Source organism: Chlamydotis macqueenii, chromosome 5, assembly GCF_036417535.1.
Source record: "Chlamydotis macqueenii isolate bChlMac1 chromosome 5, bChlMac1.mat, whole genome shotgun sequence".
NCBI classification, from domain to species: domain Eukaryota; kingdom Metazoa; phylum Chordata; class Aves; order Otidiformes; family Otididae; genus Chlamydotis; species Chlamydotis macqueenii.
In genome coordinates, this window is record NC_141560.1 from 48727891 (window position 1) to 48743648 (window position 15758).

The window sequence follows — 15758 nt, forward strand, 5'->3', positions numbered from 1 at the left end:
ACAAATATAATATAATGTATAATATAAATAGATCATATATAAATGTACACAATATGTAACTAGTGTTGTGGTTTTGTTTAGTGGGGGTGGGCCCTAAGGTGGCAGCTTCTGTAGGAAACTGCTAGAAGTCGCTCCCCTTTGTTCAGTGGACTCGGCCGGGCCTAGGGCAGACCCGCTGCTGGCCAAGGCCGAGCCAACTGGCAGCAGAATGTCGTGTGATAACGCCTCTGCGATAACGTATTTAAGAAGGGGGGGGGGGGGGGGGGGGGGGGGGAAGAGAGAGAGAAGAGAAGATGTGAAGAAGCTGAGCAGGGGCAGAGGGGGAGGCACAGGCCTCGTGGGCCTTGCAGGCCTCACCCTCTGGCCTCTCACCAGGCAGCCGACTGGGCGCAACTCAGCCCGGCCTGGCTGCAAGAAGTGGAGAGGAGATGAGCTGGATGATGTGAAGAGATTCTGAGAGGTGTCTGCCAGCCTGTTGTGAAGAACTTTTCTTGTGAGAGGAACGGCTGCAGATGCCAAGGTCAGTGAAGAAGGAGGGGGAGGAGTAATGCGGCTCCTGGCCAAGATTCCCCTGCAGCCTGTGGTGACGACCATGGTGGAGCAGGTTGTCTCCCTGCAGCCCATAGAGGCCCATGGAGGAGCAGAGATCCACCTGGAGCCCGTGAAGGACCCTGTACTGGGGGAGGTGGATGCCTGAAGGTGGTTGTGGCCCGTGGAGGGCCTGCTGGGGCAGCTGTTCTGTAGGGACTGCACCCCATGGAAGAGATGACCCACACCGAAGCACTTTCACAAAGGACTGTTGCGTACGGGTGGGACCCCACGAAGGAGCAGGGAAGGAATGTGAGGAGTTCTTCCCCTGACTATGGAGCAGTGGCGTAAAACAACGCGTGATGAACTGACCACAACCCCCATTTTCTCTTCACCCCTGTGCCGCTCATGGAGGGAAGGTGGTAGAGATAATGTTAAGCTCGGGAAGAGGGAGGGGTGGGGAGAAGTTATCTTGTTCTCTGTCTCATTATCCTGCTGTTTTTAGTAATAACTGAATAGTTTTCCCCAAGTCTTTGTTTGCCCGTAACGGTAACTTTAAGGAGTTTCTCCCTGTCCTTATCTCAAACCTTGAGCCGTTTTTCTTATATCATCTTCCCCTATTCTCTCGGAGGGTGGGGGGAGTGAGAGAGAAACTGCGTAGTCTGGTCCCGATCGAGGCCGAACTACGACACTAGATATAAATATAAAAATCATAAAATCTAATAAAGATCATCTCAGTCCAGTCCAACTGTCCTCAGGTTTTTGAGCCAGAACTGTGTGTCCAACATCTTCATGTGTCCTTATCAGAATCAGAAAGGGTAAGAGTAAGGGTAAGCCCTTTTGATTCATTACCATGCATTGTTGCAATAACAGAACTGGACTGCTGCACCTAAACTCTGTCTTAATTTAATTGTAATCACTGAACAAGGCTTATTGCTCCTTGAAAATATATCTGAATAGGGCAACACAAGACCACACAAAGTGAGGATGATGCCCTTTGAAGAAGCCACCACAAGGAATGGAAGAACTAAGAGATGCTCACATGTACAGGGTACCAGACCTCACCCCCTCACTCAGTCCCTCCTTCAATGAAAAGCTTTTGTCAGGGTACTACCTTCACATCCATTTTGGTACAGCTTCCTACTGCAAAATTAAACTAAACTCCTGAATGTCAATGAGCAATAACAAAAAGTAAGAGCAATGAGGTCTTTTCAGCAGGAAGGAGTACCGGCCTGCACATTGGTGTAGCAAACGCCTACTTGCAGCATTCAGTTATTTGAAAGAGGGCAAGGACACCCGGCTCATGAGCACTTATTTCCAGGATTAGACAGGACATAACCCACAAGACTATAAGCACAAACTAACATACATTCATCCAGTTATTCAGGCAGAAAGCATGGCAGAGCACTCCAGCTGCTTCTGATTGAATCATCAGTGCTTTTTTTTTTGGTTGGTTTTTTGTTTGGTTTTTTTTTCCCCCCCCTGGAGGATGGGGTGGCAGAGGTGAGCATTATTCATAGAATCATAGAACGGTTTGGGTTGGAAGGGACCTTTAAAGGTCATCTAGTCCAACCCCCCCTGCAAGGAGCAGGGAGATCTCCAACTAGATAATTATTTTCAAACAAATTTATGGCTGAGGTCTTCCAAAGCACATTACCAGTGAAGTGTCCTGCCCTCAGTGCTTCTTGACCATTGTAATTTACTGTAATTCATGCTGAACATCTCTCTCTTTGGAGGACTATTTACTCAAGCCTAATTTAAAGACATCTAAAACTTCCCTGTCTTAAGAGATCATTTTCTTGCAAGTCATTTCCAAAACTGAGAGGTTTTACTCCTTGCTTGATTTGTGGAAAGTTCTCTTAACAGCCGCCAAAGATGATTTTCCTTTTAATTTAGGATTCAAACTCCATGTAAGGACAGACGTGGAGTTTTTTATTTTGATCTCAGCCTTTTGCTGTTTGGGCCCATCATAACCAATCTCTATTTTCCACTGAGACCTTCCATCCCAGTCTGCCTCAGCTCACTGTGCTGCTCCACATCTGTTGTGGCTGCAATGCCATGTGCCAGGCTCTCATCACACGCTGTCTTTCTGGCCTCTCCTGCAAACTGGCACTCAGCAAGGAGATTTTTTTTTTTGTCTTGGCAGAATTTCTTTACTGAGTCAAGGCTTTCCACAGACAAAACCACACATTTTCTCCCCACGTCTTTCAACAAGCGGTGGCATTTTGTTCTGGAAAAGAGAAGTCACAAACTCAGGCTTCATTCCTGTCACTTTTGATCCATCAGAAGGGTGACATGAATGCACCTTCACACGCAGGTTGTTAATCCCAGAGCATGCAGCAACATAAACATGTACAAAAATCTGTCTTTCCCCCTAGCCTTTGATCTCCCTGAACCCACAAAATCCCTGTCTCAGGGTAGGGGGGAGATGTTTATTCACCCAGACTTTCAGTTCATGACTTTACCAATTCACTTGCTTGTCCACTTTCCCAAACAGCGTTTCTCAGACCATGACCTCAACGCCACAGCTCATCACTGAGTGATGGTGAGTAGCACAGGAAGGAATGTCTCTGAACAAGCAATTCCGATACAAAGCAAGATAGAAACAGGGGTTGGTTTGTTTTGGTTTTTTTTTGCCTTTGCAGTGTGAGCTTCAACCCTTAGAGCAATCCACGCCTGTTGTTGCACTCTATTGATTGTCCTTCAGAAACACAAGCTGATCCGTTACAGTTCATTTAACCATTCTATTTACTTGCTTCCCTTCAAGGTCACAAGATAAACTTGCATCCAGCTGCGTGCTGAATCCCTGAAAGGCCAATGGATAGTTTTCCCACATAACAGAGTGCCCTGCCATCCAGTGAGGTAAATAACTGACCTCCTCCATCCAAGGCTTTCACAGTATGTTTCTCATGAGTGGCTTGCTAACAGACCTGCAGTTTTTGTTATCTATAATGTCTGAAGCAAAAGAAGATTCCAGCATTAATCGCAGGACCACGTTGGTCCCACTTCCACACGTGGCTCCCCCCTTCACCAAAGGCTGCCCTGCCTGTGAGATGCAAGCCTACAGAAGCTGCACCTCAGCCAGCATTTTGATGCAATTGCCTGTTTTATGAAGGGGTGATTGTGGAGCCTGCTGGTAGCACTTGATACCTGTGATTTCTCATGATTGAAAGGCACACCCAAAAAACCTGATCTGGCTTAGGTCTCTCAGTTTGGACTTCAAACACCACTGCAGCTGGAGAAACTTTGGAGTTTCTGGCAATGTGAGCCCTGTAGGGCAGCCAAAAACTTCAGTTCCTTGATTTCCACTGGTTACATTTACAGACGCTGCTGGATAGAGCAGATCTGCAATAGTGAGATAAACACACCTTTTATCAGCTTCAGCAAGAAAAAGGACACCTATTAGCAGTCTCAGGAAGCTGGAGGATAGGAAACAGGTTGAAAGGATATACTGAGTATGAGCATGGCTGTTGCTAACCCAAAAGCTTCATCTCCTACACACACCCCTTGCTTTCCCCACAAGAATTGCCAAAGGAGGCTTGTGGCACTAAGCACCTGGAGCCCCTTCAGGCCTGGCCCAAGGGTTCTGCCCTCCTCCTCCCCAAACCACATTTTCTGCGGTAATGCCCTGTACCCCCTCTCCAGCATTAACAAAATTGACTTACCTCCTTTCAGAGCCACTTTGCATCTCTCTGCACAGCACAGCCCCTGAGCTGAGCGCACGGCAGCACACTGAGGCCCACACAGCAGGTACAGGAGGTGAGGGCTGCCAGCTGGCACCGAGGGGAAGGGAGGGCAAATGGGGTAAGGGACAGGGCAAGTGACAAAGGACAAATTTGCTTTCCTCTAAGACTGTCAAAAGCCCATTTGAGGCAACCCCAAACAAGTAACATAGGAACATGTCTACAAAGTAAACATCCAACCTCTCAAAGGCCTAGCTCCACTCCACCTGCCTCCCCACAGTTGAATGCACCCCCACTTAATATTTTATAGAGCTGGGTCTTCCTGCCAAGCCGGAGGAGGTGTGGATAGAGCCCTGCTGCTGCCCTCTGAGGGCATCACTGGCTCTGCAGGTGAATCAGGTAATCATCACAATTGGGGGGGCAAAAAAAACCCCAAACAGATGGAGGGTACAGATCTTAACCGATTTCCACTCCACATTGTAAGCCCGGAGCGAAGGAGGATGGCAATAACAATGCAGCCAGCCAGGGGATTCGATTAAGCACTGGGGAAAGACAAAGACATAAGCTTTTGAAGATGGGCTGCTTTGTTTGTTTGGCTGACAAGCGTGGGCGTCTTGTTCGCACCAGCTTACACACTGTCAAAAGCTAGGAGGGCGCTCATGGCAAATGCTGTCAGGCCTCATTTACTTCAGCATTTGTTTTCATTTCAAAGAGCTGGACTTTAAAGACATGGGGACGCTGTCTTTGATGGGGAAATGACTAGATAGCGGCAGCTGCTTTTTGCCACAGTGCTGTTAAGGATGAGCCACCGCTTTTAACCAGGACGATGGGAGCAGTGGGCAGCACGCCTCCGGTCCGACACTGGGCTGGCAGGGAAGAAAGATGTGTAACGTTTAAGAGCCAGAGGAAAGGCTGATGATATCCAGCACCAGGCTGAACGGAGGAGCTTAGAGGAGCTCCATCTGCATTACCAAATGCAGTGATGCTCAGCATGTAATAGCTGCCCACCACTGTCTTCTGAGAAAAACTGAGGATTGGGGAAAAATCACAAGAAATCCCCTTCTTTCTCCCCTCCCCAGCACTCACTCAAACTTGTAAAGGAGAGTCATTCTGAATCCCTGAGAGTCAAAGTCCCAAATGCACATGGGAGCTCCCCTCCCATCCCCACCAAAGAGAACAAAAAAAAAAAAAAAAGGGATTAGAGCAGGGTGTTTCTTGTAAATACAGTGCATATATCACTTAAGGGGGACTTTTCACACATAGGGTGAGTCCCCTCCTTCAGAACAGCCTCTCCCACCTTCTCATCTCTTATATCCAACCACACAGCAAATAAATGATAATTCATTGGCCTGAGATGAGCCTCAAGAAAGACAGCATGTTTAGCACTTGTAATAGTGAAGCTGCCCCTTAGAGATAGATACACAGGAGACAAGAGAGGACTTCTTGTTTCTGCTCCAAGAACCACTGGTATATGTTAATCAATAAGCATTTAGTTTGAAGTGGATTAAAACTTACGGTGGAAAAGAGGGCTTGTTTACCAATAACGGGTATACATCAGCCTAAGAGGCCTACAGGGCAGGTGATGTATGGCACAGATTCTGCAGTTTCTTGCTAACATTTAAATTCTATTACTTTCCAGGTTGTGCTGGTGCAGTACTGACTTGAACCCTGAGCATCTCGTAACTGGCCTGTCTGCTTTTTGAGGATTCTCACAGAACTCATGCTTTCAAGTTAAAAAGAAAAGAAAAAATAAAATAATTTTCAATGATGATAGCAACTGCAGAAAACTCCTGGGTGTGAGCCAATGCAGCTGCCTTCATAAATTTCAAGATCAGAATGATTCTATGACTGCAATCTATTTTCCAGTGTAACAGAAGATGTTACTGCACAGTTTATGATAATTACGCCACAAGAATTACAAACTAGCTCTTGGCATAAGTGGGAGTTAGCTCTGAAGCCCAATGACAGACACTTCAAACAGCAACTCCCTGAATATTGCTGCAATTTATAGCTACTGCAAAGCTGCTCTGTACTATGGTAGAGTTTAAGGTAGGTGAGGTCCTTCAAGCCATTTTATTTTTGGAGTTTTTTGAAGGAGTTCGCTTCCCTTTTGCTCATTGAAAAGTCTGATGACCAAACTATAATTAAGCCTCTACCCCACCTTCTGTTATACCAATTATCTGGGAAAAGATTAATCTAGTCAGCTATTTCCTTTACCTGCCTGTATTTCTTCTTCATTGCCCTCTCCCATACGTTCTCCCACACAGATGTGTCTCCTACACGCACACCTGTCTTTGCAGCCCAGAGAGTGTGTTGGCCATACACAACTAGGAACTACTGGTTAATAACGACAATTTTCAGTTCACTTATTTCCTCACTGGAATTGCTCTTTCTTTTTATCATGTGGACTGGAGAAATGCAGCCCAAACTACTAATACACACCAAGTTGCCACTCCTTGTGTACTTCAGACAGCTTTCACCAGATTTAGAGAAATGCTTGGGGCAAGATTCCTTCCCTGAAAGGGATGAGCTTACACATAGGGGAGACATAAGCTGGCAAAACAATTACACAGCACTTGCTCTCCCAGGTGGGAATAATGGTTGGATATAACCAACAGAGGTACTCAAGGCATCTTCGGGTGCAATGAATAAAGATCAGCCAGTGCTGGGGTGGAAAGCGGCTGCTATCTTACCGCATGCCTTTTTAAGCACTGTATTAATGAGAATAGGCTGTGCCTTTGCTGCTAAGCTGCTTTAAAAGCTGGCACTGCTCTTTTGAAGCTTTTGTTTATTTAGTTAGGTGTTTGGTGCCCTCACTGGGAGCTGTTGGGATAGCAAGGGGGACTGTAAGCACTCTCCAAACGGGTGAGTAAGTAACAAAATCCCATTTAAGCTGTTGTTGTGCTGCCAGACGTGCCTTCCACATTTGAAAAATGTATAGGATGACTAATTATCTCCTCTTTGCTCAGGGAGATACCAAATAGCGGCCACACTCTTGCCACTTTGAATTAGGAGGAAAATTTGTGGTGGCTTTCCTATGGAGCTGTAGTGTTTGTGAGCGAGAAACAAGCTGACTGTGGGCTGAATTTCCAGCTCACGTCCCCCTGGGAAACTCCCTGGGTACCACGGGCCATCTGTGCCAGGGTAAGTCTTACTTTCTCACCTGATTTCCTGAGCTCCGCTGCCAGGCCGCTTGGCGCGGGAAGCGGTGGCGGCTCTGCGGAGACCCATCCCATGCAAGGAATGGGGCAGCTGGGGAGTGCAGACAGTCTGGCTCCCCACCTTTTTTGGGAGTTTCAACGCCTGATTTGTGGCTCGATATGACACGCACATTTCTTTCAGGAGTGGGTGGTTTACCACAAAGGGCAGACTAACAGAAGGATGCGCTCTCTCAGCCTCCTCCACAGCCCGTTGAAGATGTGCCGCTGATGAAATGGCACGGGGAAGATTCGTGGGGCTATGGAAAGGGCCTGACTCTGGCTCGGTGAGGAGGTACCTGGGCCTCACGGCATGGATAGGTGCCTGCTGAAATAAAATCACTGGTTAAAGCACAATCACTCGCTTCTACTGGCTGCAATTTCCACAGCTGAACAGATCTTTATCTGCTTCTAAATTTCAGTTGTGAATTAACATAGGAGCTTACTTTCACTTGTATAGCACCAACACTTAAAAAATCACCCTTTTTCAGCCTTTCCTAAGTATGAGAAAGACCCATACAGAGTGAGCGTGAGTGTCACGGCAGGGCCCTGCCTGCAGCCCTCTGCACGGGCAGCACCTTCTGCTCTCAGCACAGAACTTGCAATTCTGGCTCTGGCAATTCAGTGCAAGTCAGTGTCTCAGCTTTGGCTGAGTTTCTACACTGCTCAACTCCCCTTTCTCTCGCTGGAAACCCCCACACGCAGAATGTGAGGTGTGTGCCTGGCCCAAGAGCCCTGCTGCTGGCACCGGGAAGGAGCCAGGTTGGGAAGGAACAGGGAACCCAGTTAGGGAAACTGGCTACTCTGGGTCTACAGCAGAATTAAGAAGTTCATATAAGTGCACCATAAACACCACAATTTGTGCCTCACTAGACACTCAGTTTCTGCTCTCTGGGACACACAGGCTGCCTGTCAGAGCCAAGCATTCTCCATCTGTTGACTCAGGGTTTTAAGCATCAGAAGACTATTCCTTCCAGGGGAACCTATTGCCATTTGGATCTAAAAAGAAAGGGCAATACCCTACCTTAGGATCAATGCAAACCCTGCAGCACTCTCCCTGCTGCCACCAGTGCCAGTACCAAGATCTACTGCATTTCTTCAGAGAGAAAAAAAAACAAAATATAAACCAGGTTGCTGCCCACGCAGCTGAGGACTGAAGAAGCTCTGCTTGCTGGTGATAAAAACATGCTGCTTGCCTATGGGGGATGTCATGAAAAAGGCCAGTTGTACTAAGAATAGCTTTCTGCTGAGGCCCCCTCAGTTTATGACAGAATTGTACAGACATGGAAAATAAATTACATACCTTAAGAAGAGGAGACAGAGTAAAAATATAATTTTTCACAGATTTGGTGTGATGGGAAGTGACTCAGTCTAAATAATTATCCCATTAGAAGGTTACACACAGACTTTGGGAGGTGGTGAGAGAAATCCCTCCTTCCCATTCTGACAGCTCTTCCAAGAGGTTTTCTCAAGTAGATGACCATGAGGGTAGAAAAGACCTGCCCTGTAGCCCCACAGCTGTGTGACATGGTGAGTGGTGAAGGAGTGTAATCCCAGACCAGAACCCTGTATCCAAAACGCAAGTGTTCCTCACATTGCGGTTCTGGCCCGGGGACAGAGTCTTTGCTTTTCACTTCCAGGGGACTGAGCCTCTGCAGGATGAGAGCATCCTCAGCGGAGAGCAGCCACTCAGCGCTGCCCCCCAGGTCTGCCCCCATGGCCCTTGGGTCCCAGCCTCGCACTGCCATCACGGCAGCCGCAGGGCGCAGCTTTCCCACCACTTCCAGGTTCACCCAGTCTGCCTGTGAAAGGTATGGGCTTGCAGAGGCTTGTGCATTGCACATGGCTGTAAAAGTGGTGCTCATGACCAGACCCTCAGTGTGGTTTACAGAACAAGTTGTTTTTTTTTTTTTTTACTTCAGTTTACAAAGTAAAGCCACCAGCTTTAATTCTCCCTAAAAACCAAAACAACTGGGGAAGTGCATGATTCAGAGTGGCTTGGTGCAAATTTTTGCAAAGTAACAGACACAAAATCAAAATAATTCAAATTATACATACATGTAAAACAAAATAAATTCAAGTTAAAACCAGGACCGGATCCGTATTAGCCCTAGAGATGATCCAAGAATACGTCAGGAAATAAATAAATCATTCTAATTTTCATCATAAAAGAGGGCGCTACTCACTAATCCAAGTGGTTTGGGTATTTACAGAAGGCAAAGGGGTTAGAGGAGAAACAGAAAGAAAAAAGCGTTCATAAGAGTGAACTGAAATGCTGCAGGGTGATCACATCCCCACACGCCCCACTATGACTAAGAGAAGGCTTTAAATCACTGCAAGGGGCCAAATAAATTCCTTTTGAGCAGGATGCCATCATGTGCTCCACACTGGAGGGACTGTGCCAAGGTGAGACCAGCATGGTCTACTAGGTTCGGCTGTCACCACAGACAGCCTGAAGCTCCAGCACAACCCATGGCCACACTGGGGCATATGACAACAAATAAGTTGGCCTGGTCAATCTAATCCGTGAATAGGAGGGCAATTTATCCTATCATACATCTGAAAAGAAGACTCCTTAAAGCCACATCTTCCTGCCCTCCACTGGACCATGCATGCTCTGAGGAGGAGGCAACCAGCACAACTAAATCTTTGTTCTTCAACATGTAAGCACAGCTGGTGATCAAAACACTCAGCATTTCCACAAAGGCCAACAGCCAGGGGCCTTTAGGTGACTGCAAGAAAAAACCAGGCCCATTCAAGTATCTCTTTCAACATTTGCAAACCACAGGAGACAAAGCAATCACCTCTTTTACAAAGGTAGTATGACTTGTGCTCATCTCTGGTGTTTCTGATGCTTTGTTACCAAATAATCTGCTTTCTTTTTGCTGCACATGCCACTAAGGCCATATCCTGACAGGTCAGAGCTGTACTTTCGGTGCAACCAGTGGAGCAGAAGATGCTTAATGCCCAACAGAAGCAGGGCAAATTCTGCAGTTAATGTCATAGCATGCAAAGAAAAATCCTGAAGGCTCATCCTAAACTTCTGTTTCCTCGTCAAGACAGATTTATTTACAGTCAGTACCAGAGGGACTAGATTCAAGTGGCAGTGGTGTTATATCCATATTTTTAATGGGATTTGACATTTAAGGCAGCATTTCAGTTCACCTCTAAGCCTGTAATTACACTTGCAAATCTGCTTAGCAAGACATCAGCAGAGGATCCCAGGGGACTGCTCGAACAGATTGGTTCTGTTCCCATAGAAGCAGCATTTGAGTACCAAGTGATGCTACAAAGCAGACACTGCGGACTGCAGTGCCTAACCCAGACATTTGCAAACTGGACTCACTCCTAATCTTAAAAATAAAAATAAAAACAAAGACTGCAAAGAGCCCTTGCTTTATCTTAAAAGCAACACTGTGCTGAGTCAGATACCACTGGAGGTCAGGAGCACTTCACGAATACAATACCGGACAGGACTCCTTTCTACACCCTGCTGGTTATTTTGGTCTCACGAAATCTACAAGTGCTAAAAGTACCAGAGCAGCCCAAGGATGAAATCCTGTTTGTCACCTCCTGGTCTGGAATCACGATGGCCCAGTGCTGACAGGCATCTTAAAGTCTCCCGCACAAGTGCGGACTCTGCCCAGCATCTCCTTCGCAAAGGAATTCAGTTAGATTTGTCCTTTCATTGTAGCCCTGCCACCACTTCCAATTGATGCCAAATGCTAGGATGCTCAGGTTTATATTTTGGCCTCACTTTACACACCCACTCATCCTTTGCACCCAATTTACACCAGCACCCCAAAGATATGACTGAAACCAAAGACAGTACATATTAATTACTCAGCTGGGTATTACTGGGTATAATATTAATTACATCCGTGTATACTCAGTTCTATTCAGGTGTAGGAAAAAAGTCTGATTTGTTCAGATTTGGACTTTTCATCCATGCTCGTGGGAGGCAAAGTGAAGGATCTCCTTCTCTCACAAGCCAACTAGCCAACTGAGCAGATCTTTCTGCAGGATCCAAGTGGTTTCATCCCTGAGTTCACCTTTAAAAGAGAAAAATGCAGTCCTCGCCGTCACCACCCTAGTGCCACATGCAAAGAGAACATTTAGCACAGAGATCTCTGCTGGAGGAACAAAGAGTAAAGAAGCAGCATAAAGCTGGGGAAGAGGGAGAAAAGCAGAAAGAGGCTAATTTGTATCATTCCAAAGAAACAGAAGGAAACCTGAGGCTGAAGGGTTTGGACTAGTAAAGGCAGAAAGCTTACAGAAAGTAGACTGTGCTGTTCAACAGCGACACCTTTGCAGCCCTCAGTGCTCATTTGGGAGCAGCCTGGTACCTCCATAAACGATGATCCCAGACAGGCAAGAAAAACAAATCTAGAGAGCGTTTCCAAAGAGATGTAAGATTCCTCATGGCCATTTCAATGGCATGAACAGAACTCGAATTTTTCTCTTTTTTTTCCCAGCAGGGATGACACAACACTTTGTCCAGCTTAGTGCATACAGTTTTCCTCTCCTCAGCAAGACTTCTTCTAGCTGACTGATGTGCAGTTCAGCTCTGCAGGGTCCTGCCTACCTACTGCCATGACTCCCTCTGGCCCGTCGGCAATACTGGGCTCACTGGAGCACTGCCTGTGGCTAAAACTGGGCTGCCGGAGGCGGCACTTGTCGGTATTGTCAGACTCCTCAATCACCATTCCTGTGTGCATCATGGAGGCCATTGCCAGGAGCTGAATGTCAGAGTGAGCGTTGGCAACAGTGTGGCGACGGATGCTACCGCATTTCTCCAGGTAAGCCTCACCCTCCTGCTCTGTCAGCGGGGTCAGGGCCATCTCGCTGGGCTGCCGGCTCGTCACCACGTGAGATGAATAGTTCAGTACACCAGTCTTAGGGCGGGATCTGGAGTACCGCCTCTCTGAAAGAGAAAAAGGAAGCAGGAACGGTCAACAAGGCACAGACAAAGACATCCCGAACTGCTAGGCTGGCCTCAGGGAACAGAGAGGACTCAGTGAGCAGCTACAGAGCATCCTGCCTCATTGCCACCAAAAAATGGTCAAGTTCATTCTGCCAGGGTTTGGAAAGCAGGTCTGCCTCTCCCCGGGTTAAGAGACACCTCCCATCCTGCTGTAAGGACATGGTACTGCTGCCTGTAAGAGAAGAGAGCCAAAAAGTAATGAGTACAGCAAAGGGGCTTTCTTCAACATCGTGACGGTCTCCTCTCTTACCCAAGGGGCTGAGGCCTGAGTAGAAGCTCTCACATGCAGGTTCACGAAAATCAGTCACACAAAAGTGGCACAAGTCCTCAGAGAAACATTCAGTGAGGACCTGAGTTGCCATCCCTTTCTCTGGAAAATTTCTCTAAGGAGATTCTGTTAGCTGGTGTCAACATGAAATTCCTGATGCTTACAGTGGGCTGCCTCTCCAGCTGCCTAGGGAAAGGTGGTTCTGCTAGCATTATCCCACTGATTATTTTTTTTTTTAAGATTATACAAGAAAAAGAACATTTCATCCACTGGTCTGGTTTTGGCACTGGGTACTGAAAACACCTAACAGTGCACAGCAACAGCGCACAACAGCCCGGGGGGAAAGGCGCAGAAGAGGAAGGCAGTGACACAGAATTGATGGATGCAGGGTCTACCATCTGCTTGGCAAAAAAAATTAAGGGGGAAAAATGCCTAGTTTAAAACTCAAATCCAGGGCACAGCCCCCAGCCTCATTTTCTGTCGCGGAAAGCTTTAAGAAAAGCAGGGGTCTGAGTTTGTGCCTTGGTTCGCTGTAATTCGCTGCCCTAGCAGGTGGAATCAGACAGTATCACTTTTCACCTGCTGCCTTCCACCGCTGTACATGGTTGCCATGTGGTGTTAAACCCCTCATGTGGTCTGTCTCCAAAGTGGCTGATAAAGCTATTCCCTACCTGTCTTTCTGTTTCTCACCAACTTCCTTGAAGTGCAGGGTCTCATTTAGTAAAGTCGGAAGCCTTTAAACTGTATAAAATACTTCCACCAACACTGCAGAGCATAAGAGAGTAACAAAATGCAAAGCAAAGTATGTGTCACTGAAGGTTATAAAAGAGTTTTGGAAGCTTGCATGAGGAAGAAAAGCAGAAAACAAACTCTATATTGTTGCAGGGAGGAACGAGTGAGCAGCCAAAACTCCACCACTGGCAGCAGCCAAGCTATGACAACACTTCACCCGGCTGCTGCCAGTAACACATTCATTCAAAATGGCTCATTTCATGCTTAAAAGTATGTGCAAATGATTTTTGAGGCTGGTTACTGCAAATATACTCTTGAAGTGTCATCTGCAGATCAAGCCACAGCAAGCTGTAGTGTTGGAGCGCATTGGGAAAAAGTAATTTAAAGGAGGAGCCAGACAAGCAGCCTTCCACTCTGCAACCCCCTTTGCAGCTCCGGCAGCAGCAGCAGGCAGGGCAGCGGCAGGGCGAGCATCCTGGCCCACCACTGGCATCACCAAACCCCATGCACTGCCTTAGCGTTCTGCTGCTGCCCGTGTCAGGGTCTTGGAAAGTTACCCTGGCACAGACAAGACCAAAGTAACACCGGTATCATTAGCAGTAGCTGCTTCTCTGCCTTCACGGGTACTTATCAGGGCTTCCTCATTTCTGACTCCTGTGAAGTACTGATACCGAAAGAGAGAAGGCAGTGGTGGGGGCAGTTGTATACTTGCAACTCAACTGACCCAGGCTGGAGATCCTCAAATGCATCTAGGTGCCCATCTCCCCTCTACATGAGGGAGTCAGACACCTTTAAGAGCTGTTTAGCTCTTGGGCTGAGAGGAGAAAGAGAACTCAGTAGCCCCTTGAGGTAATGGCTCATTGCACTCCCTCATCCCATGATTTAATATTTACATTACATCTATCCTGCAGTGGCTTCAGCTATGCAGAGGTGCCTTAGCTAACTAGAGAGGTCTGAGGAGATCAAACTGAACTGAGCAGTGCAAAACGCTGCCAATTTTCCAGACTCCACAGCTGCAGATTTGTAGGCAAAGGCTGAATCTTTGTTTTTCTCTGTTTCTATACAACACAATCAAAATTAAAACATGCCACATTTAACAGGGACAGCTTGCAGCCCTTCCCAAAAAGCCAGGATACACAGGGGAAAAAAAAAAAAATCATGGCCATGGCTTGATGTTCACTTAATAGAGAAATAAAAATATTCCTGTGAGAAAAAAACTGCCAGTTTTGTGTGTCAACTTTCAGTGCTGCTGAAAGAGCCAAGCCTGATGATCTGAGAGATTAAAGTCCACTAGAAGCAAGCATGGTATAGGATGCAATAATATAAAATCATTCTTGCCCAGCCTGGTGACCCTGCCTTCACATGTATGATGGTGCCCCATCCCTGGAAGTGTTCAAGGCCAGGTTCGATGGGGCTCTGAGCAACCTGATCTGGTGAAAGGTGTCCCTGCTCCTTGCAGGGGGGTTGGACTGGATGATCTTTAAAGGTCCCTTCCAACCCTAAATATTCTATGATTCTGGCAAGGAGACCCTGAGTTCCTTTTCTGTCATGACCTTGGCTGCAGTGGTAAGATGGTCAACTAGTATCTTTAGTTATATCAACTACTGTGGTAGTTTGCAATCCAGCCAGTCTGTATTCATCATTTCACAGGCTTATAGATGATGTATGTACTGACAGACACATTCACATGGGTGTGTATGTACACACACTCACTGACTAGCAGACTGCACAGAGCTGGTGCACATGCCAGTGTTTCAGCTTTTGAATATAATCAGAACTTGGACGGAGAGATTGTAAACACCTGCTGGTATCAAAGGAAACACTGGCAGTAATTAAGAAGATGACGCTCTTCCCTCAGACCTAAATCAGCATGGAAACAGAAGCATTGCACTGCCTCCTGCATGCAAAAATAAAGCAAGTGTCGAGAGTTTGACTATACTGATGTAACTGCTGTAACCCAGACACCCTGCAATAAGCTGAGCCTAGAATTGAGCTTAGGTTGCACCCAGGAATCTGGACAGAGACGCAGGCAGCGTGCCCTGGGGCTTGTGCTGCCACAGCAGTCTGCCATTCGCCTAAACCACGCAGCTGGGTACCAGCATGAGCGCATTTATACTAAAAGTAGAGCCACATTTAGTCAGCATTCACATGGCATGTTTTTTAAGCAGGTAAGCAATCAATAGCAGTTTATCCCCAGTGCATACTTTCGTTTGGATAAACTAAACTTCTCCTCCCTTCTATTCTCTTACAGTCAAGTTGCTACTTTCAGTCCCAGAAAGAGCAGCATTTCACCATACTCTTCTTGCTCTTTTGAGATGATAAAGGTGCTGCTCAAACAGACACTGGGTTTCAGATACAGCTGAATG

General features: G+C 46.8%; 1 protein-coding gene across 1 annotated transcript in view; it reads right to left on the reverse strand.

Moving 5' to 3' along the window:
* Positions 1-9924: 9924 nt before the first annotated feature.
* Positions 9925-15758, reverse strand: part of PRR5L (proline rich 5 like) — a 48088-nt gene continuing 42254 nt past the window's right edge. The window contains exon 10 of the mRNA XM_086748898.1: positions 9925-12332. Coding sequence (XP_086605024.1) covers positions 11950-12332 — 383 coding nt within the window. The 3' untranslated portion in view covers positions 9925-11949. The remainder of the gene's footprint in view (positions 12333-15758) is intronic.